The 24,460-nt window shown below is 36.7% G+C and overlaps 1 protein-coding gene across 3 annotated transcripts in view; it reads left to right on the top strand.

Annotated features, from left to right (window-relative positions):
• CSMD3 (CUB and Sushi multiple domains 3) overlaps positions 1-24,460 on the top strand; it is a 512,136-nt gene that overhangs the window by 220,528 nt on the left and 267,148 nt on the right. For all 3 annotated transcript variants that reach the window (XM_065752466.1, XM_065752468.1, XM_065752469.1), the window contains 2 exons: positions 1,499-1,586; positions 10,617-10,741. In XM_065752466.1, the coding sequence (XP_065608538.1) occupies positions 1,499-1,586; positions 10,617-10,741 (213 nt within the window). The remainder of the gene's footprint in view (positions 1-1,498; positions 1,587-10,616; positions 10,742-24,460) is intronic.

The raw sequence follows: 24,460 nt of genomic DNA on the forward strand, positions 1-24,460 counted from the left end.
CTAGCAATTTCTTCCTAACTGGCTTTGTGGAATGCAGTTTATGGTATTGTAATTGTCAGAGATATATTTATTCCAACAGTGGTAGTAACTTGTTTTTCTGTAGATAAAATCCTTTTATCACTCCAAAAACAGTGGGGAGGGAAACCCTCTAAGATGGATGTTCTCTCAAGAAGAGCCACCCTAATCCCAAATTCCCTGAGTGTAGTGATACAGGGATTACATTTGTTTGTTATTAGAACCAGTTTGACAAAGATATTGGGGCAGAGGTTTGGTTCCAGTTCACAAAGGCTGAGCTTGACAATTTTTCTCACTAGAGAAGAGCAGCAACTTGACACATTTTCCAAACCATTGCAACGTTTTCATTTGTTCTTTGCCTTACTCAGAGGTAACAAACCAACTTGTTGATTTTAGTATAAGGGGACAAGTTTTAAGGAAAGTAACACCCTCAGAAGTTAGAATGGATTTAATTCTGAATGTTGCTGGCCTCATGAAAAACTAAAGTTTAATTCATAGCATTTGAATTATAGCTAGAAACTACATTTTTATTGAAATACATTCAATTCACAATGATATGCAAACTTTTTCTTAAAAGGAAATTTTTGTTACTTTAATACTGCAAATCTATGGTGTATTTCCCCAGAAATAAACATGAATAAAGGGGAAATCTCATAATATAAATGTACTGACTTCTTGCCAACTTGCATTTTTCAAATGAAGGCTCTACTGGGTCAAGTATTTACCAAGTGCTAAAAGACTGATCTCTGTTGCTGCCAGGATTTTTTGGGGCCTTCTATCTCCTGGTTCAGCAATTGAGAATTAGATAAAAAATATAAATAGTTACAAATTTCTGGAAGTTTTGGAAATTCTAGAAAAACATACTGACTAAATGATCTACAGAAACTTTCTGTCTGAAGAACTATTTAATTTTATGGTAAGGTAAATGTATGCAAATAAAATCAGTATTTTGAGCTTATCCTCAGACCACAATATAATGGGGATATCTGCATCTTCAGTATCGATTAAGGACAATTCTCTCAGCATAAACCATCCATTCAAGTTTTATTACAGTTCGAGGAGAAAAAGTCAAATGTTAGTGGAGATGACATTCATTAGATTACGTTCAGACTTTAATCTTGCAACCTCGATGAATGCTTATTTAAATGTGAATGTTTGTAAAGAAATAGCCATAATATTTCCATATTCATTTAGTAATGATACACACAAACAAATTAGCTGAATAGAAAGGGCTTTTTTTTTGTTTGTTTGTTTGGGTTTTTTTTTTTGTAAATATACAGGAATATATTTGATTAATACAGAGAGGGGTTTTATGTATTGAATTTAGAGATTATGTGGATGATTGTATTTTATAGAAAATATCTTTCAAATGACCAAAGCCATAGGTATGAGCTTTTACATATTTGTTAATTGCTTAAAACTCTATTTCCTAAAACCAGTATTATTTTGTTTGTTTGTTTGTTTGTTTTGTTCTGTTTTACAGTAAATGAGGGAGGTATTAAACAGGCATCCAATTTGTGTCCAGATCCCGGAGAACCAGAAAATGGAAAACGGATAGGCTCAGACTTTAGGTAAAATATAAAACCTACTTACCTTTTTATTATAATTTCTCTAATACTGAACTTGCACTTGGAAAATGAATGTGTTCAAAAATTATCGCTGCTGTTGACATGCTCTTTCAAAACTGAACTTCTCAGTAAAAACTGAAATAGAACTCTATAAAATTTTGTACTGCAATATAAAATTTGATTTATATGCAAAGATTAAATATGTACTGTACTTGTATTATAGGTAATTTAAATTAATTTCCTCATGTAAATACTGTGCTAGATATACAAATACTGGCCACAGGAGGGTAACTGAAAATTTCTGAGAAGGACACAAGGAAAATAAGTAAAATTGAGTGCAAAAAATACAGACAGACAAAAGCAAAAGCAAAAACAAAATCACTATGAAGACTCACAGATGATGTTTCAGATATTACTATGGAAATATTCCTTAGAATCTAATGGAAAATATTGTCTTTTTTACAGCATGTTTTACATGAACCTAAAAGTTTTATATATATAGGTGTATTTTCGTAGTAGTCCTCAGAATGTCTTAACTCTCTTACTGCAGACTAGCTTTTTTGTTAATTTTGTTGCACACCAATTATATTATTTAAAAAAAATAAAAAAATAAAAAAATAAGGAATCTGTGCCATGAAATTGTATTTTGTTTCTAGGAAATGCTTTAAATTTCAGTCTTTGTTAGCTTTATAGAACAGTTCTAAAATGGTTCCAAAGAATCATACGTGGCCAGTGATTTATATCATGTATGTATTTGAGATAAAAAAAGATATATTTTAGCCCTGTTTACTTCTCAGTTCTTATCCGTCTTTCAAATTCCTTATGTTATGAGAAAAAATTTTAGATTACTCATTCAAAACACATATTCTTTTTTTTAATCAGCGATTGTATATATCTTCTACTGTCAATAATAGTAGTGACTTTATGAGTAAATAGACACAAATATAATCACTTCTTGAAAATATTCTGAATTAATTTTCATCTTTTATCTATCCGAATTTCTTGATTGCCTTCTTTTTTATTTGGTTTTGTTTTGATGGAATATTAATATTATAAATATGGAATATTAATTTCATCACATAATAAAAAGGATTGAACATGTGTATCATACACCTAATATATATCCAAATTCAGATTGTATTGAGAGAATGAATCTTATACTATGTTCTTGCTTTATGCCATATGCTAATACAAGACTTTCAACACTTTTAAAATCCTATCAAAACAGTCAAGAGGAAAGGAAATACATAGGAAGGAAATCTATAATTTTTAAATTAATTGCTATTATTACATTTAGCTTTGCTACAAATTATACAGCACACTCGGAAACATCTGAAGATTGTAAGTCTTACAGTAGTCTGGGAGAAATGCAAAAATTTGACAAAATTATATTACTTCATTCTGTTACATAACTTCTTGAACATAATTCTGCTTATTGTGTCTTTTTTTTCCATGCAATCAATCAGAATGAAAGATTGACAAGGACATTCCAATTAATTGTCTTAGCTAGCAGTTTGTTTATATCATCTTTTAGCTATTATGATCTCACTTTTCCCCTGATTTTGTGGAAAAAGTTAAGGAATTGTAAATGGAATGTCATTTCTGATATTACCTTACAAAAAATCAATATTTTCAGAGAAATAAAAATAAATGAATTGTATTTCTTAATTGTCATGCTTTCTAGAACCATTACTTAGATCAGCATTTCATATTTTGACATCAGAGATACCTTTCAATACAGACTTCAACACTAAATCTGGAAGTCCATTCCAATTTTGTGCCTGCAAAAGATTTACCTTCACGATTACTCTAATTAAACTTTTGAGAGAACAGTAATTGGAAGGATGATGATAAGATGATAATCTTTCTTCTTATGTGTACTAGAAATGCTAAGTCACAGCCTGAAATGGTGATTAAGTACCTGGTGAAAAGGCAGAGACGAACCAGGGGTTCTCAGGTGCATGCAATGCAATGCACCTGAGTGACCATAAGGGGTGGAGCCAGGATCCACTCCTTCCTAGACCTCATTTAAGGGTTGGCAGTGGAGATAAGGGTATTTTGCTGGTGATCCCTCCTTCTCTGAGGCCTTGAAGTCGTGTGTGTGTGTGTGTGTGTGTGTGTGTGTGTGTGTGTGTGTGTGTGTGTGTGTGTGTGTGTGTCTGTGTGTGTGTGTCTGTGTGTGTGTGTCTGTGTGTGTGTGTCTGTGTGTGTGTGTCTGTGTGTGTGTGTCTGTGTGTGTGTGTCTGTGTGTGTGTGTCTGTGTGTGTGTGTCTGTGTGTGTGTGTCTGTGTGTGTGTGTCTGTGTGTGTGTGTCTGTGTGTGTGTGTCTGTGTGTGTGTGTCTGTCTCTCCGTGTGTCTGTCTCTCCGTGTGTCTGTCTCTCCGTGTGTCTGTCTCTCCGTGTGTCTGTCTCTCCGTGTGTCTGTCTCTCCGTGTGTCTGTCTCTCCGTGTGTCTGTCTCTCCGTGTGTCTGTCTCTCCGTGTGTCTGTCTCTCCGTGTGTCTGTCTCTCCGTGTGTCTGTCTCTCCGTGTGTCTGTCTCTCCGTCCATCCATCCATGGCTACTGCATTTGCTATATCCTCGTTTTCTTCAGTCTAGCAATTTGCTACCCTGCTATCATGGCTGCTTGCTATCCTTTCCATTGTTTCACAGCATTACATTAGACCAAACTTAGGAGATAAAACATTACTATGTGCTACTAAATGTTGATGTAATTTTTAAGTTTTCCTTTTTCAAAGATTATGTGAAAAAAGTAAAAGGAGAAGACATTCATTTTTTTATAAAATAGAGCACTATATACTTATAGATATAACATATGCAATTTAATTGAATCAAAATATTATCTTAAGGATTTTTTTCTTATTTCAAATTATATAAATCACTTGGTGTTTGTTTGTTTGTTTTTCCTCACATCAGTGAGGAAAGCTTTTCTATCAATTTCAGTGAATGTGCTATAATAATAAGCTGTTATTTTCAGAGTAGAATAAACAGAAGATATAATAAATGCACTATTATAATTGTGGTCCTGTGGAACTTGGGAGCAGGAATACTTGCTTTAGTGAGAAGCTATTTCTTACCTTAAACTTTCTGATATTACAATGATTCCAACTTTTTTACAAGATAAGAAAATATTAACAAATAATATTACTTAACTGATTATCTTTCTGTTGAAAACACTGTTAATTTTAAAAGTAGAATTGGTACTTTCTGATGTTTCTAATGAGTTAGAGGGCAGGGCAATAATAGTTTCTGAAAGCCTAAGCTCCTCAGCATCTTCACTATCACCTTAATTTTGTATGTCCTGTAACTAATTCCTTTCATCTGGAAATTTTAGTTTCTGTGATTCAATTTCTTCGAGTATAAAAACAATCTGGTTAGAATAGTCTTACCTAAACAAATACAATCTGTCTACTCTGGATGCAGTTGTCAGCAAGAAAGGGCTTATATCCTTTCAAAAGACTGAGCCTTGCCCCTTTTCCTGTGGAAGATTGTTTCATAGTAAAAAGAAAAAAAAATTACTTCTCTAGTTGAATTCATCTTGAAAAAGTTTTTCCACCTAAGGCTTGTTAAAATTTTTAAATAAATTATTAATGTGAACGATTAAATTAGTACTTGCAAAGAACAGAACTAGTGATTGTTAGAAAAACTGGATTTATCTCAAGCAGAGCACTTGATACTTAGGAAAGAATGAAAGTGATAAAACTTCTTACTGTATTAACTTGGCTTCAATTCTTGTCATTACAAAAATGGTAATGTAATTTCTCCATAAGCTATCAAAACAAGAATGCTGCTACTAAACAAACAAACAAACAAACAAAAAAAAAAAACGAGAGAGAGAAATCTATATAACTAAATCTAAGAATTTCCTTTCAATATATTAAAAATTATAGTTCTATGGAACATCTATCAAGGTTACAACAAAGAATGATAATTTGCTTTTCCCTTCTTAAAATTTCATTATGATGCAGCTTTGAGTTGTTTTTTAGTTCTTCTGCAAAGGAAGTGAAATCCCAATTGTTTTAATTTCAAAATCTGAAGAAAAAGTTCAGTTTATCTTAGAAGCTCAGTCTAACTTAAGTGCAATTTAAACTTTAGGAGGCAAACATGCAAGGCATGCAAATGGAATAGCATCTGTCATCTGCTAGTAGTAGCCAGCTGTTTCCTGTGTCAAGCAATTGCATCTGACAATTGTAAACTCTTTGGGAAGAGCAGACACCTGAAGAACTACTGCAGCAGAAGTTTGAATGATCTCCAGAGTCTTGGGAGGCATCAGTTTTCTCTGTGGCTGAATTTTTGCCTTCACCTCTGATTTTTTTTCAGCACATGCTAAGGAATAACCACTATCTCTTTACGAGAAGTTTAAATTATTTAGATTGTGTAGCATTCTGTCTTGGAATCCTAGCATCTTTCAGTCATATTTCCAAATACTGTATCAGATGATCTACAGTATATACATGCTTTTGACTCTGGACATGTGCTGCAGCTTAGATGAGCTTTCTTATTGTGGCTCAAAAAGGCTTTTAGATTCTATCTATAGATGATAATCACTGATCAGTAATGCATAGAAAGTTAATAGTTCCAGAAAATTTGATTCATCACATGGTTGTGAAAGTTTTTGTATGGCCTCAGATGGAGAAAATTACATGTTCACTGCAATACTAATTATTCATGTATATAAGTGTTAACATTTATCATAATATCAATTCTTTGATAGCAACAAACTTCAGGAGCTGATGTTTAGTTGTTTCTGGACTGTTATTTTTTTTCTTAGTCAGAAAGGGGTTCCAGATTTGGAAAGTATAGGGTGATTTCACCAAACACATGTAAAACATGTTGATGACTTTTTTTTTTCTGAAGTGTGCACGTGAATTTTCTATTGACTCCACAGAATTGGAATAGAACTGCAATATAGTAATTCAGAACTATCACAGTCAGTACAAAAGTTCAAACTACACAGTAAACTTCTTCTAATTAATTTAACCCAAATATCCAGTACAAAATTTACATGTAAAACATCAGTTCAAAACCAAGAATCATTTCTTGCTACAGCTTGAAGTTTGATTCCTTGCAGAATTGATTCCTTTTCAATAATAATTTAAATTGCTTCATTGAAGGATTTTCTTTACTGCATTTATAGTGCATTCTCTAAAGAGGATTTCCAACTTTGGTACAGATGAAGGAGAGTTACAAAAACAGAAATGAGATTATATGAATTTAAGGAAATACTTCAGCTTTCTTATATTTTTTTAATTCTAATGAGAAATATATCCAGTATTTTAATGTCAATCATTTTTGCCCTCTTACAAATATAAATTTTCAGATAAAGTTGTTGAGAGACACAGGTCAAGCACCCTATTTTTTTTTATTTTCATTTTTATTTATTTATTTTAACTAGGAACAGTACCTTGTACAAAGTGAAAGGTTTAAGACAGTTAAAAATAAATTAAACCTCTTGAGTGAATCAGGTAATCACTGATTATATGGGTCCTTACAAGCTCATCTACTCTAATCTCCTGCCTAATGTTAAAACTAAGCTAGCTCATCTGTGGCTTTGTTTAGCCAGTCCTGAGAATTTCCAACAATGTGTAATCTGTTCCTGTTTGGCCTGCCTTCCTTGTATGAATTTTCTTGTAATGTAAAGCTTGAATCCCCTAAACTGATCACTGTGCATTTTTTGCCGCAATATGATAACTTTGGCTTTTTCATCTCTGTAAATATTCTTGAGGTAATTATGGTCTCTTATTATCTGGTACCTTAGCTTCCTCTTTGTAACTCTAATTAAGACTAACTCCCTCAACCTTTCACTGTAGGTGAAAGGCCTATGACCATCTACTCTCTAGAAAGATCTAAATCTAAAGAGTCTAGTTGTAAGTTTACCCATGTTTCATTTTGTCTAGAGCTAATAATTACCTCCTACTATCTGGATGTCCTTTTTGAATTTGCATTGTACGCATCTCATCTACTGCATCTTCGGAGGGAAGTGACACCCTATTCTCCTGCACTGTCAAATTCAGTTATCAAACTCTTGTTAGAGAAAGATTTTGAACTGAATTATTGCATGCAAGGAATGAAGAGTTTTGAAGAAAAAATATCATTAGCAGAAACAAGAATTATCTCTTCTATCAGTCAACTGCTAATGATTGAATACTTTCTCCATTTTTGAAAGAATGCATGGCTAAAAAATGTCAGAAAAACATTCATACATGTTAATGTTAATATTTTCTGGGCTTTTAAGGCTTGCTGAGATTCATTTTCTTGGAGTTTCCTTGACAGTCTCACAACACTCCATGTACCTTTATGGATGTCATTCTTAAACTGTTGCAAATCCAGAGCGATTATACACGGAGTGTAAATTTCTTGCAGGATTTCTTTCTTGTCCTTCTCTTGATTTTTTCAGAAAGGAAGCATTCATAATTTATTTTTATTTTTTCTTATTTTCGATTCACTTTGTCATAGGAACTTGTCTCTGTTTGTTTTATGTTCTTTTTTAGTTCATTATTTTATCATCTTCCCATCCAAGTGCCCTTGCTAGATCTCACTGACGTGGCACATGCATCATCAGCTTTCTGAATTTTGCTATTTGAATGAGTTTATAAGTCCAGCATGTTTATAGTCATATATTACCAGATATTCATTTAATATAAAAACTGATTTGAACAAGTGAGGTCAGTTGGATAATGTAAATGTTATTCATATTTTTGTGGTTAAAAAAAAAACAACAACAACAAACAACAAAAAAAAACCCTTTCTTCATAGCAATTTCCACCCTCAAAATAGTTGACATGTACTGCTCGTTACAGTTTTGATATCTTCAGTAAATGAAAATGTATTTTCATTTACAAAACAGATTGAACTGCTCAGTGTCTTCTTTTGAAATCAGACCATGTTTTTTTCTGATGTTCCTTTACTTTTAAAAGGAAAGAATCAAAGGTTATTTGATAGTTTCAGCTTTATTTTCCACAGCAGACACCTTCTGGTGAAAAAAACAAATTAGAGAAATCTATTCCAGACAAGGAAATACCTTTAGTCATGTGATTTGTGTGAGCTATTACATACAAAAAAGATATTTGTTAGAATTTTTTTCCCGTTTGATAATGCTGCTTTTGTAAGCCGTCTCAAGATACTATGTTCTATTGTATTTCTGATTGTAAAATCCTAGTCTTAGGTATGTGCTTATGCAAGGAAATACCTTTATACAGTTATTGTGGTGTTTGGTAATGATGTGTGATAAATTTTTCTATAAGACTTCATCACATTTTAAATATGAAAATGTAAGCCTTTAATGGTAATGTGTGAGGATGCTAAAAATGATAACTCACTAAAATCCATTTATAAAATGCCCTTTGTTGAGATTTGCATCATCACAATACATCAGATGTTCAAAATATGAATTCTGCGTTCACACGACTCTTTTCAGAATTTCTTCAGTAGCTTTGGTTTAGTATTTTTGTATTCCTTAACTGTAAAGCAGAGTATTTCACAAATGTCATTCATTTTGGGCAGAAACACATGGTAACACACTACAGATGTATGATGCTTTTTCATCAGGCTTACATAAGGAATAGGGTAAATAATAAAGCACCATTAAATTCAAATGCTTAGTGATGATAATTTAACAAATGAAAAGAGAAAATACGCTTTATGAAAACTTGCATGATGTGACTTACAGTTTCAATTATGATTGAAAACACAGCATGATGTGATCTACAGTTTCAAGTTTTAGAAAAAGTTTACTACTCTGACAGACAAACCAGTATAAAAAATCAGCAAGCTGCAATTAGGTAATGTAAGATACTGATAGTGGAAGAAGGCTTGATATATTTTCTATTTTCAGCTGTAATTAGGAACAGAAACAGCCATGATATTTTATGGTAAAAGCTATCTCAGTAATACACATTTACATATCAAGTTTTTTAACCTTCCTCAACTGAAAGAAAACAAAACAAACATTCCCTAGAAAACAGAGATAAAAACTAACCAAGGAAACAAACATGCAAAACAATTTTTTCTTGCTTTTATTTTCAGTTCTGTGCCAAATTTGCAGCACCAGATGTCAGCTCCATATGGAAAAGTTCAAAATCTTTTCAAGCCAACCCATCACTTCTAAAGTAGTCACAGCTACACACCAAGGAAGATGTTTTTAGAATTATTTTCTCCCATGACTTTGAGAAATGCATTTTAGTTATAGGAGCAAATGTTTGTATTTGCCTTTTAGCTTCCATTGTCTAGTTGTGTTATTCACACTGTTACTGCAAAGAGTAAAACATATCACGTATGAGGAGAGAAGATTTTATTGTTACCCAAACTAAAATCTTAATCAACTAGGGAAAAAATAAAAATCAGCTAATAATAGAATTTTTACAGTAATAGATTCCTTGCCAAATTTAATATTAAAAAGTCTTATTAAATATACTATATCAGTACATCTTTTCCTTGATATTATACTCCTTTCAATATCTTTCAATATCTCTCTGGGTTCTAAAGTGAAATGCACCAATCTTCCCCAAGTACAAGCAGAGGTGACAACAGGACACGTGTATCTCAAGTTATTCACCAGGAAGCGCGTATGAAGTTCATAGAAGGATTTTCTTTCTCAGTAATGTGGTTGACATTTTTGGTGATTTTCTCATCACAATCTTTCTTATAGGTTTCTAGCTTTGATTAACATAAACGACTGCTCTTTCATAGAATAATGGAATATCCTGAGCTGGAAATTCATCAAGGCAAGTCCAACAACTCTTGCATCCAGCTTCTTACAGAATGCTTGGATTTGTCAGACTATGCATAAGTCAGGTCAGAAAATAGTCACCTGACCTCCAGGCAAATGTTAAAATAAAGTAAACCAGCTCTGGCCAATGCAAACCGAAAGAGGGCTGAAGGCTGCATAGCCTGCAGCCTCTTAATACCAAGAAAAAAAAATAGTGGGTTATATATTTGTATTGTTAAAAGTATTATATATGTAAAATGATGCAAAAATTGACTAATAACTATCTAAAAAAATACATAATCTTTTCATGTCACTGTTTGATTTTAGCTTGGGAGCAACAGTACAGTTCTCTTGTGATGAAGATTATGTGCTACAAGGCTCAAAAAGCATCACCTGTCAGAGGATAGCTGAAGTTTTTGCTGCATGGAGCGATCATAGACCTGCGTGTAAAGGTAAAGAGGAATTCTGATCCTTTTAAAAGTTCGATCATTTCAGGTTCTGTCAGCTGCTTGATAACCAAAGCTATTAAATAACATTTTGTTAAGTATTTGAAGAGTATGGTCACAGATATGTAGGAGTTGGAAGTGACCTCTGGAAATCATTTAGCCCAAATCCCCTGACAATAGGTTCTCTACAATTGACTGTACAGAAATGCATCCAGGTGTGTTTTGAATGTGTCCGGAGTTTAAAGTGAAACTTGAAAGAAAAATGAAGTAATAATTTTGTTCGAAATTAGCAGTTCTGAAAACATGTTTGTATGTGAAACAAATGAATGCATGTTGATTAAATATGTAAAGTCATTATTTATAATTAGAACTTGTGATTGATAACACAGAGGGCACTGAGTCACTTCTTTAAACTCACTGACTTCATAGAACTGGTTAACTCCACCTTAAAATACAGAAGATCAATATTCAGAAAGATATTAGAAATTGATGCAAAGCCATATGGTGAGAAAACAGACAGATGTTTACATATTATAGTTTATCAAATATAGAATGTGATGGAGTGTCAATAGTTGCTGTTTTAACTACCTTCAGTGTGCTATAATTCTGTTCTTTTGATTAACAAGAGGTTTTATTACACTTAGATATACTAAAAAGGAGGTATAAAGTTTTTCTAGTTTAATAACTGTGTTCTTTAGGTTTTATGCATTGTGCATACCATAAACATTTTGAAATATTTTTTACATAAGTATAAATATCAAGTGTTCACAAAATTGCGTGCATCTGCTTGTTGAACTTACACGTTTGTGTCCAAACCATTTGGGCAAACAAATCCAGTCAATCATGTATAAATGTTATTCTTTGCAAGAAATTGCCTTGAGAACTGACTCAGCTTTGCAGACAACAAGGGCACAAGTTGCATTAAATATTTCACCTATTATAGTTTAAAATGTCGTTTAAAGTGCTACTTGAAATGTTGTTTCTTATTTGAATATTACAACAATGGTTTTCAGTTATACATATAAATGTTACTGTGTACACACACAAGAAAAAACATCAGTTACAATATATTTTTCAAAGAATATTAGTTATTATATTATGATACTGTTCTAAACAGGAAGTTTCCAGTTCTAATAGATGCCTTTGACTTGACAATGTAAATCCTCATAATTTTTTCTCTCAGGGCGTATGAGTAACAGAGTGTAATTGCCGGCCAAATGTGAAAGATTAACTCTCTTTAGGAGTTATCATATAATACCAGCTGGAACTGGCATAGGATCATATTAATAAAAGTGAAAGCTGGAATAAATTATTGGTGCAGAATAAATACAAGGCTTTGAGAATGAAAACTGATACATCAATTCTAAAACAAAAGCAAACATCGTAGATCAGCAACATCTTTTAAACTAAAAACCAGTTTCCAAGTAAATTGTGCTCTAGAGGTCATTTTGAGGTGTAAACATTTTGAATTTTCAAAGAGAATATGAGGAAACTATAAAATTATGCTAGATATTCTGGCTAGATTTAGTAACAATCACATGGCTTTGTGGTACTGTCATGATTACTCTTTCCCTTTCTTGCTTTCTTAATATATTTTATTATTTTTCTTAGCTCTCATCTCAGCAGTTAGGGGACCTGGTGTTAGGAAACATGTCCAAAAATGAAGATGTTTGTCTCACTGTGATTTATAGACCACAAACTTAGAGAAGAATTTAAAATGCAGAGCCCAGAGGAAAGTATGGCTTTGTGTGGGAGGAACGTGATGAATTAAGATAAATAGCAGATGAGAAATAACTGGTTACTTTCTAAACTTTTATCATTATAATGTTAAGAATCAAAGTTCTTACACTTTCTGAGACACTTGTTTTTTCAGCTGAATTTTTTTCAAGATCAGTGCAATATTCAAGGGACACTGATGTGTTTTTAACTTGTTGCGATATAATTTGCCAGTTGCTCCAAATCATCAGCCAACAAATGCATGAATTAATAATTATTGATCTGTTCTTTCTTAGATTATTTGTATTTATGGTTTAACTAGATTTCCTACAATGGAATACAACATACTGGATAAGAAAAAGAATGCAAAATGTCATGCAATGACACACAGCCTTTCTTACTTCACTATTCAGGTCACTTCTACTATGGATAAGATTGCTTTTCCCAATAAAAATTTATCCTCTCACATCAGAGTTTTATACTGTTGGATCATACTTTTGCAGAAACATAAATTGTAATGTTTTCTTCCTGGACAACATTTTTATTCCATAATTCTTCCTAAAAATATCAGTCTAGACTGTTTATAGCAGTATATGAACTGTTATGTACTTAGCTTGTGAAGGTAACACTGGTTTTCATTTTATTTAGGAAAGAATTCAAGTAGAACTATATTTACACAGAATCACAGAATTTCAGGGGTTGGAAGGGACGTCTAGAGATCATATAGTTTAACCCCCTGCCAAAGCAGGCTCCCAAGACCAGGTTGCAAAGGTAGGCATCCAGGCAGGTCTTGAGCATCTCCAAAGAAGGAGTCTTCACAACCTCTCTGGCAGCTTGTGCCAGTGCTCCATCACTTGCACTGTGAAAAAGTTCCCACACACATCTGTGCAGAACTTCCTATGCATCAGTTTGTGGCCATTTCCCCTTGTTCTATCACCACACACTGCTGAGAAGAGTCCAGCCTCATCCCTTTGCCTCTTGCTCCTTAGATATTTATAGACATGGATCAGATCCCCTCTGAGTCTTCTTTACCAAGGCTGAACAGACCTAGGTGTGTCAGCCCGTCCTCATCAGGGAGGTGTTCCAGACCTGTCATTATCTTTGTAGCACTCTGCTGGACTCTTTCAAGGAGATCCCTGTCTTTTTTTGTGCCAAGGAGCCCAGAATTGGATGCAATATTCCAGGTGGGGATTCACCAGGACAGAGTAGAGGGGGAAGATCACCTCCCTTGACCTGCTGGCCACATTCTTTTTAATGCACTGCAGAATGCCATTGGCCTTCTCGGCCACCAGGACACTGCTGGCTCATGTCCATCCTGTTATCCACCAGGACTCTCAGGTCCCTCTCCTCAGAGCTCCTCTCCAGCAGGTCATCTCCCAACCTGCACCGGTGCACTCGGTTATTCCTCCCTAGGTGCAAGACTCTACACTTGCTCTTGTTAAACCTCGTCTGGTTCCTTTCTGCCCAACTCTCCAGTCTGTCCTGGTCTCACTGAATGGCAGCACAGCCTTACAGCATGTCAGCCATTCCTCCCAGCTTCGTATCACCAGCAAACTTGCTAAACGTTGACTCCATCCCCTCATCAAGGACATCTCCCATTCTCTAGGACCTCTCAAATATGATAGAGAGAGTTTCAGAAATCACCTTTGCCAACTTCCTCAGCACACATGGATGCATCCTATCAGGGCCCATGTGTTTATGTATACTGATGTTGCATAGATGCTCTTGGACCATCTCCTGCCTCACCAAAGGGGGCTTTCCATTCCCCAGACCCTCTAACTTACCCCCCAGATCTGAATGGGAGTTCCCACAGTGAAGACAGAAACAAAGAAGGTGTTCAGCATCTCTGCCTTATCTGCATCTTCCAATACCAGAACTGCCTCAGTTAGTAGGGGACCCACATTTTCCCTAGTCTTCCTTTTACTATTGACATACCTAAAAAAGCCTTTCTTATTATCCTTTATCTCCTCTGCCAGGTCCAACTCCAGGTTGGCTTTGGCCTTCCTTGCTACATCCCTGCCAGCCCTGACAACATTCCTATATTCTGACCCTTTTTCCATGTTTCATGGACCTTTTTCTTCCCTTTGAGTTTATGCATGAGCTCCTACCTCATCCACACAGATCTCCCGCCACCCTTGCCCAACTTCTTACTCACAGAGATGCACCGATCCTGAGCTTGGTGGAAGCATTGTTTAAATGTTGACCAGCACCCACAGGCCCCTTTGCTTTCTAACACCCTAGCCCATGGGATAGCTCCAAAAACGTCTCAGAAGAAACCAAAGTCAGCTCTGCTGAAGTTCAGGGTAGCAATCCTACTTTTTGGCTTACTTCTTCTAACTCAAGATCTTGAACTCTACATCCCGATCTGGCCAATCAGGGCTTTGCAAAAGCACGAAGACCTCTAACTCTTCCTGTTTATTTCCCATGTTGCACGCGCATTAGTATACAGACACTTTAGGGAAGCAACAGATGCACGTATCCACTAAAGAGACTTGAGAAGATTTCTGGCAGGGAATTTGCATTTGTAACTCTTCTGGGGAGTGCTCACAAGGTCCTACAGGACAATCCAGAGATATCTCTTACAGTCCGTGCTATCTCTTACAGTGACAACACCCCCAAGCCCTTCTCTGTCCTGTTACCTCCACCTTCTTCCCCCAACAGATCTAGCTGACAACTCTGAATTTCTCCCTCCACCCTAGCGAGGGACATTTTCTCCCCTTCCCCCTTCATACCTAGTTTAAGCTCTCTCTACAAACTCTGCTAGCTCCTGACCTAGGATCCTCTTTCCTCTCCGAGACAGGCAAGACCTGTCCACAGTCATCAGGCCAGGCACTGAGTAAACTAACTCATGACCCAAGAACCCAAAGTTCTTGTGGTGGCACCAGCTTTTCAGACGCTTATTCAGAGCCTGAGTTTTCCTAGACCCCTCCATATCCCTCACTGCCCCAGAAAGCAGAGAGGAAAACACCACTTATGCTCCCACTCCCTCAACCAATCTCCCTAAACCCCTGAAATCCCTTTTGATAGCTTGCAGGCTTCCCTGAGTGATTTCAGCACTGCCTACATGAACTATCAATAATGGATAATAATCAGATCGAACCGTGGGAGTTTTTTAGTGACATCCCTGACCCAGGCATCAGGGAGGCAGCACACTTCTCTACAGGTTGGGTTGGGTCTGCATATGGGGCCCTCCATTCCCCTGAGAAGGGAAACACCTACCACAATTACCCTTTTGTCTTTCCTGGCAAGTCAGTCTCAAGACACTGGGATGACTACCTCATCCTAGACTCCCTCTTAGGTGGATCTGCCCTCACCTTCCCACTCACTTTCTTATCAGTTTCCAGCACCCCAAATCTATTGCTTAAAGGGACCTGGGGAATACAGGTAGGCAGACAAGGGGTGCACCCTTGCTGATGAGCTGGGACTTTTTTTCCAACCCTCCTTAATGTCAGATCTGTCCAACTGTGACAGGACAGGGGGTCCACCACTTTTTTGAGGGTATCTCCCTGGCATCTCTCCCTCTGACCCACCAGTGATTCACTGCAGCAGTCAACATCCTACTCACCCTCTCTGATGGCTCTCAGTCTCTCTACCTCCTCCCTGAACTCTACCACCAGGCTGAGCAACTCATCCACCTCCTCACACCTCATGCAGGTGAAATCCTGGCCACCTTCCCCCGGCAGCAGCAGGCTCAGACACTCCCTACATCCAGAGGCCTGAACAACCACATTTTTAGGCAGGCCCTCTGTCTGAGTTGCTACAGTCCTCCTGTGACAAGCCTGCTGCCTGGTGGAGACCATGGTTAAACCTACCGTCTCAGACACTACCAATAAAAGAGCCATTTACCATTTACATACACACTTCACATGATGCATTTTAGCATATACTGAATTCCTCTGGTGTGCAGGAACACTCAGACTCCAATACAAAATAAACAAACAAAAAAATTGATTTCTTGTGTTTCTACTAGTTCATGTCTGATTTCAGAGCTAAAAAATGACATAGAAGACATTCAAGAATTGTGTTCTATCCCTTCCAAACTAATAATGACTAAAAAAAAAAGAAAAGAAAAGAAAAACAATCAAAATCTCCCAGAGAGTAGTATGTTTACAGTGAGATTAGAGATTTGGTGAGATTAAAAAAAAAAAAAACACAAAAAAACACCACATTTCTGGACTGTTCTGCAAAAGCATCATTGGATCTTTCTTGAGGTAGAATTAGCTGAAGGAAATTTCAAATACTGGTCATTTTCTATTTTTATTTTTTGACAACAAGTTAATATAAACTGTACAGTTGATGCCATACAAGAGCTTTAAGGTGTCTTGAATGTCTCATTTGGTCTACCTAACGCAAATATGATTTTTCCTATTAACCACGGAAGAATCAATTGTATGCATAAACATGCAACATTTGTACTTAATTGATATTTAAACTTGATCAATATTTTAACCTTTCTATTCGTACCAGCTTAAAATTTGCTGTATTTCCAGTAGATGCCTGATGCTACTGTATAATGGGAAAGAGTAACAAGAACATCTAAATAACTTTTCATACAGTTTGCAGCTGGTAGACATGTCAGTTTGTTTGTGTGATAGAATATCCCAACCTTCACAATGATGACTTCATATAACAAATTTATTTTCAGTTCATTTTTACCAGTTATTCTTCAATCATTCTTAGCTACGGTTTCATACTAGTGATTAAGAAAAGTGAAATATCAGCCTATCAGAAAAATGTTTTCAACTTCAAGAGTATTTTTTGTTCATTTTTCTCTAGATTTACTTTGTTTTACTGCTGTTTTTAGTTTAGATAAGATAAGGGAATTCTATTGAATGAAAATATTGTAGATATGAATTGGAAGGGTACTTATAACATGCTGTTGTCACAGGACAGTGGGTAAAACAATAAACTTCCATCCTTCCTGCAAAATATTAAAAAAAAAATAAAAAATGTGAGAATCTTAGAACAAACATTTACTTCATGTACAATTACAGCTGAAGTCTGATATTTGGAAGAAGAAAGTACCTGCTGTTAGTTCTGTCCTGTCACAATAAATGAATCCCAGTCCCAATAAAAATATGTAGTTTTTATAATGTGACTGCTTACATTGACTTCTCCATAAATTTGTTGCAGAGGGAAAGTTTAAACACTTTGGGATTGAGAACCTACTTATTTATCTGTCATGGGATTCAGTATTCCCTTACAGAGTAATGCCATTCTTATAAAACCAACTTGCTTAAGCAGAGACAATTGTCTAGTTTATGATACTTGCTACTTGATAAATCCCTTCCTCTCATTTATGTTTCAGGAAATGAAACAGATAAATCTATTCACAGTTCGTTGATTAGCCTTTTTATTTTCATGCCTGCTGCTCCTGTTTTTTGCTTGCTTGTTTCTCAGTTTCTGAGAAGCATTTATGAATGCTGCCTTTCATAAGCCTGCTGGCAAGTCAGCAAGAAGTTCTGCATCAAGTACAGTATTTTAGAAAAGCTCATCTAGTACATAGAATGAAATAGTGCCTTTCAAATAATTCTTTGTACTTGAGAAAACTCAAGGAGAGAAAAAACCATTTAAATTGTGATCACCCCATTAATAGGCATGCTACAAAATAATTTGAATTAATAATAAAGCAAGAAACAAACATCATTATGTGTTTAAATTGGGCTCTGAGAATTTTGGAACATTTAATTTTTTTCTTTCATTTTCTTCACTGACTAACAGATTTTTTGTAATATAACCAAATTTATTAACTCTTTATTAGCATCTTTCATTGGATAGACAAATGTTATAAATATCACTGATTAATATGGATATGCCATCAGAATGTACATCATGAATGTTACATCTTGCCTTTACAAACACACTAGTAATGGCAGTGGCAATAGAGGTGTCAGTGATGACAGTAGTAGATTCTAAGTTCAAGGTTTGTGAGACCATGATGGTATCTTGGGAGGGTTTCAGACCCCTCAGCCTGTGTGTGTATAGGCATCAGCTGGCAGGCAACTTCTCTCACAGAGGGCCGAGTCAGAGCCAAGTGGTGCCTGCAACCTTAAAAGCTTCCTCAGTCAACAGAATCACAGGGATTGGAAAGGATCTCTAGAGACCGTCTAGTCCAAACCCCTGATAAATCAGGTTCCCTAAAGTAGGTTGCACAGGAATACATCCAGACTGATTTTGAGTATGAAGGAGACAGGAGACTCCACAACTTCTCTGGGCAACTTGTTCCAGTGCTCTGTCATCTTCAAAGTGAAAAGGTTTTTGTTCATATTCCTATGGAACTTCCTCTGTTTCAGTTTGTGCCCTTAGGCCTTTGTTCTGTCAAGGGCCTACACTGAAAAAAACTCAGCCCAACCACTTGACTCCCACCCATTATATATCTGTAACTATCAGTAAGCTCTTCCCTCAGTCTACTCCACATTAAACAGACCCAGCTCTCTCAGCCTTTCCTCATTACAGAAATGCATCTTTCATCTTCATAGCCCTTCACTGGATACTCTCTAGAAGTAACGTGTCTTCCTTCAACTGGGAAGCCCAGAACTGGACATAATACACAAGACATGGTCTCACCAGGACAGAATAGAAGGAGAGGACAACCTCTGTCGACTTTCTGTCCACATTCTTTTTAATGCACCCCAGGATATCATTGGTCTTCTTGGCCACAAGGCCATGCTGCTGGCTCATAGTCAACCTGTTGTCCACCAGGACAATCAGGTTCTTCTCCAGAAAGCTCCTTTGTAGAAGGTCAGCTCCTAACTTGTACTAATGCAGGTGTAGGACACTGTACTTGCCCTTGCTGAATCTCACAAAGTTCTCTCCAAACAACTCTCCAGCCTCCAGCACAGCCTTCAGATGTGTCAACCACTTATCCCAGCAAATTTGCTGAGGGTAGACTATTCCCTCATTCAGGTCATTGATGAAGATTTTCAACAAGACTGACTCAGTACCACTGTCTGGGGAATACTACTAGCTGAATACTACACTGAATCTTCAACCAGATTCAGTGCCACTAGCCATGATCCTCTGAGCTGAGTCAGCCAGTTCTCAACCCACTTGTCTGTTCATCTATCCCACACTTCCTAAGCTTATCAATGAAAATGTTATGAAAGACAGCATCAAAAGATTTAATGAAGTTAAGGCATGCAAAATCGACTGTTCTTCCATCATCTATTCAGCTGGTGATGACATAATAGAAGGCTATCAGGTTGGTTAAGCATGATTTCCCATTTGTGAATCCATGCTAAATACTACTGATAGCCTTCTGCTCTTCCATTTATGATGTGGTTGACTGACCTGCAGTTTCCCTTAGTCCTCCTTGTCCTTTTTGAAGACTAGTGTGATACTGGCTGTTCTCTGCTTCTCAGGTACATCTCCATGACCTTTCAGAAGATGGCAGAGAGTGATTCATCAGTAATTTCTTAGTTCCCTCAGAATTTGTGGGTACATCCTATCAGGTCCTGTGGATTTCTGTGTATCAAATCTCTCTAGATAATCTCAAACCATTTCTTCCTTGATCAAGGATAAGTATTTCTTTATGCAGACTCTTACTTTCAGGGTCTGAGATTCCTGAGGGCCAGACTAAGTAGTAAAGACTGAAGCAAAGAAGATACTCAGTAACACTGCCTCCTCAGTGCACTCTATTACCAGTGTGCCCAGATCATTAAGAAGTAGGCCAACATTTTACCTAGTCTTCCTTTTGCTACTGACATACTGAAGCCTTTTTCTTCTTGTCCTTGACCTCCCTCACCAGAATCAATTCCACATGGGCATTAGCCCACTTCATCCCTCCACACCACGTCAACTTTCCTATTTTCATCTCACACGGCCAGGTAACATATTAAACACTATTTTGCAATATGCCTGTAAAACTGGGCACACACATTGTAAACCATCTTAACCTCTTAAAAAAAAAAGATCCTTCCTCAGTGGCAGTCAGCCCTTAAATGGAGTATAAGAGGGACTGAGCCTGGCTTCATCCCTTCTGGTTGCACAGGTGAATTGCCTTCACCTGTGCTCCTAGGACCGACTGGATCTTTTCTCCACGTGCTCAATCAGACATTCGGGCTGTGACTCAGCAGTTGCCGTACACCTACATTTGATCATACTCATTTTCTGATGCCCTAGACATATTTTTGGAAGTTTTATAACTGCATCTTTGCATGTGTCATCTATAATTAGCTAAATTAATTGCCATACTGACCATGTTTCTCTTTTTTTCCCATACTCATCTGAAATATAAAATTCACTGATGTCTCTAAGGTTACTAGCAACACTCATAATAACTTCTGAAGAGGAGATTGGCATTTTGAAATTGCAAAAAATTCACATATTTCTTTCTCTCATCAAGAGCTGCTTCCATGCTTAGAAGACAGTGAGGTCCTATGAGTAATTTTTTATCTTTTACATGTAAAATGAAATACTTTTTTCTGTGATTACAATACATCAGAATCCAGATGTAGTACTGCAAGAAAATTATATTTTTTTTCAAACAAATGTAGTGATTTCTAAATGTATTTTACTTATCTGCTGCTACTGTCATTGAGTCAGTAAAGTAACTGCTCTTGGATTTAGAGGAATGAGTTCAGTAGACATTTGTGCCCATAAGCTGTTTGTATATATTTAATAATGTTTGTATTTAAAGCTGTTAGACATTCATGTCTCTATGCTTATGCATTTCCAAATTCTATATAAAATATTCCGAAGCACAGTCAGAAGTAATCTTCAAACACATATATTATCAACATAGGAATGATATCCTAATTCATGCCTCTAAATCAGTTTCAAAAGAAAAATAAAGCAAATTCTAGACTATTAGTTAACCAAAGCCAGGAATTAAACATACCAGTAATTCAGCTGTCAAATTGCATATAATGTGAAATATTCTTCTGAAAATGTAAGTTAACATATTTCTCAGGTCATGTTTGTTTCAATTTATTTTGGCGCATACTTTTTTTTTTCTTTTTTCTTTTTTTTTTTTTTGAAGAGATAAATAACATGACAACTTTTAGAAACTCAGTTCATTTTTCGTTATTATTCTTAGTTGAAAATTCAGAGCATAGAGCTAAACTTGACTCAAATCTAAATCTTTAATGATTTTTTTTATTAGCAGATGACTAGTAGACCCACCTATGTTAACAATTTTGCAGCTTTCAGTTTTTCTGTAAGCTTTGCTCATGTTAAATAGATTTACTCATATGAAGAAATTCGTAAACTTTCTCAATCAGTACTTCTGAAGTTCAGTGAAAACTGTTTACTTTTTCAGCTACTTTACTTACTTCTTACAGTGCTATAAGAATTATCATGGAATCATAACAATCTGTTCCTAGTTTGGTGAGCTATCCTGTGCGGAATTACTTGAATTCAGAAGAGTGGACAAAGAATGTCATAAAAATCATAGTAAATATTTACAGATTCTAACTCCAAAATATTTCAGGATCAGCCCATAACATTTAATTACTTTGTGTTGCTGTTTATATGTTCTTTAACTGTATCAAAGACATCGATAGTGGGATTGAATGCACACTCAGCAAACTTATGTAGGACACCAAGCTGTGTGGTGCAATCAATGAGCCTGAGGGATGGGATGCCATTCAAAGTGATCTATTCAGGCTCAAACAGTGGGCCCAGGTGAACTTAATGAGATTCAATAAATCTAAATCTTGCATCTGGATTGTGACAATACCTGCTATCCATGCAAGCTCAGAGATGTAAAGATGGAACACAACCCTGATGAAAATGACTTAGAGATACATGTGGATGGTAAGCTGGACATGAGACAGCAGTATGCCCTCACAGCCCAGAAAGCCAATTAGCATCGCAGAATCACAGAATTGGAGGGATTGGAAGGAATGTCTAGCAATCATGGAGTTCAACCTCCCTGTCAAAGCAGCTCCCTAGACCAGGTTGCACAGGTAGGCGCCCCGGTGGGTCTTGAATTTCTTCAGAGAAGGAGACTCCACAACCTCCCTGTGCAGCCTGTGTCAGTGCTCCGTCACTGCGCTGTGAAGTTCTCACACACATCTGTGCAGAACTTTCTACGCATCAATCTGTGGCCAGTTCCCCTTGTCATTATCACCACATACTAGTTCAGCCTCAAACCTTTGCCTTCTGCTTCTTAGATATTTATAGACGTGGATCAGATCTCCTCTGAATCTTCTTTTTTCAAGGCTGAACAAACCCAGGTCACTCAGCCTTTCCTCATAGGGGAGGTGTTCCATGCCCTTTATCATCTTTGTAGCCCTCTACTGGACTCTTTCAAGGACAGACTGAGCTGCATCAACAGAAACAAGGCCATCAGGTTTAAGGAGGTGACAGTGCCCCTCTACTCTACACTTGTGAGACTTTACCTGGAATACTACATTCAGATCTTCAGTACAGGAGAAACAGGGATCTGTCAGAGTGCGTGTAAAAAAAGGCTAAAGAAAAATTCTAAGGGTTGGAACACCTCCCCTGAAGAAGGTGAGAGAGCTGGGATTTAGCCTGGAGAAGAGAAGGATCCAGGGAGACTTGAGAGCAGTCTTTCAATATCTAAAGGGAGGCTGTATGGAGACTGCTGAATCACAGCCTGAACCATTGATTGAGCACCTAGAGAAAAGACCTGGTCAGCCCTGGAAGCACAGGTGAAGGTGATTCACCTGTGTGACTGGAAGGTGGTGGAGCCAGTCCTTTTAGACCTCATTTAAGGGCTGACTGGCAGTGTGTAAGGGTCTCTTGTTGGATATCCTTCCTCTTTGAGCTCTTTTCCTCAGAACCTAGATCCTTGGAGGCAGGTGAGTACTCATTTCTTTCCTTTTTTTGTAATGTTTCCTTGTTTGTGTTGGTCCCTTTTTCTTTACGGAGGCTATGGAAGGAATAAAAGGATAGACCCTTCACTAAGGGTGATGGAGTACTGGCACAGGTTGCCCAAAGAGGTGTGGAGTCTCCTTCTCTGGAGATGTTCAAGGCACACCTGGCTGCCTTCCAGTGCAACCTGATCTAAGGAGCCTGCTTTGGAAGCCAAGTTGGGTGAGATGATGTTTGGAAGTCCCTTCCAACGTCTACTGTTCTGTGGTTCCTTGTGATAAAACAAGGGAAGAAATGGTTTCAAGCTTAAAGAGGTAAAGATTTAGATTAGATGTAAGAAAAATATTTTTATAGGCAGGGTAGCAAGGTGCTGAAACCAGTTGCCCAGTGAAAGGGTGGATACCCCATCTGTGGAGACATTCAAAGTCAAGTCAGGTGGGGCTCTGGGGAACACGATCTAGCTGTAAATGTCCCTGTTCAATGACCTTTTGAAAGTGCCTTCCAACACTAAGAACTCTATGGTATCAAAAGTCTTCATACATTAGAAATAAATACAGCTAGTGATGTCATCTTTTTAGTTTCTGGTATTTGTGTTTGTATCTCCAAATGAATGGAGATTAATATTAGACTACTTATTCCTCAACCAGACTTCAGAAAAACATGTATCTGCAGTTTGAGGGTTTTTTTTTTTTTTAATTTCAGAATATAGTGCTCTTTCTGAATAGAAAAGAGGTTGAGGAGCAAGTGAGGGACTGAGGTCCTTTTGTCTAGAGAAAAGGAGGCTGAAGGGAGAACTTGCCCTCCTCACAGCAACCTCTTTTGAGATCATCCTGGAGCATGATGACTGTCTCTTTTCTTAGTTGATGAGTGAAAGGAAATGAGTAAACATTCTCTTTTTGTTTGAGAGGATGTTTGGATTGGTCAGTAGGGAGAATTACTTCATGGGAAGTGTGCTCAAGCATTGGAATGAGTGGCCCAGGGAAGTGGTGGAATCAACATACACAGAGGTATTTAAAAAACATGCAGATATGACACAGGTGCATGGTTTAACCATGTGGAAGGTTGAATTTGATGATCTGGGAGGTCTTTTCCATTCCAGGTGATTCAAGTGTAGATATAGTTTGGGTTGGAACGAAACAATGAAGAAACTATGTGCTTGACCACACTGGGTTATATTCCATAGACATCTTCATTTTTTGTTCTTACCACTCAAAAGTGTTTTAAATTGTA

This window comes from Cyrtonyx montezumae, unplaced genomic scaffold (genome assembly GCF_038088225.1).
Source record: "Cyrtonyx montezumae isolate F1298 unplaced genomic scaffold, pur_monq_1.0 scaffold_8, whole genome shotgun sequence".
NCBI classification, from domain to species: Eukaryota; Metazoa; Chordata; class Aves; order Galliformes; family Odontophoridae; genus Cyrtonyx; species Cyrtonyx montezumae.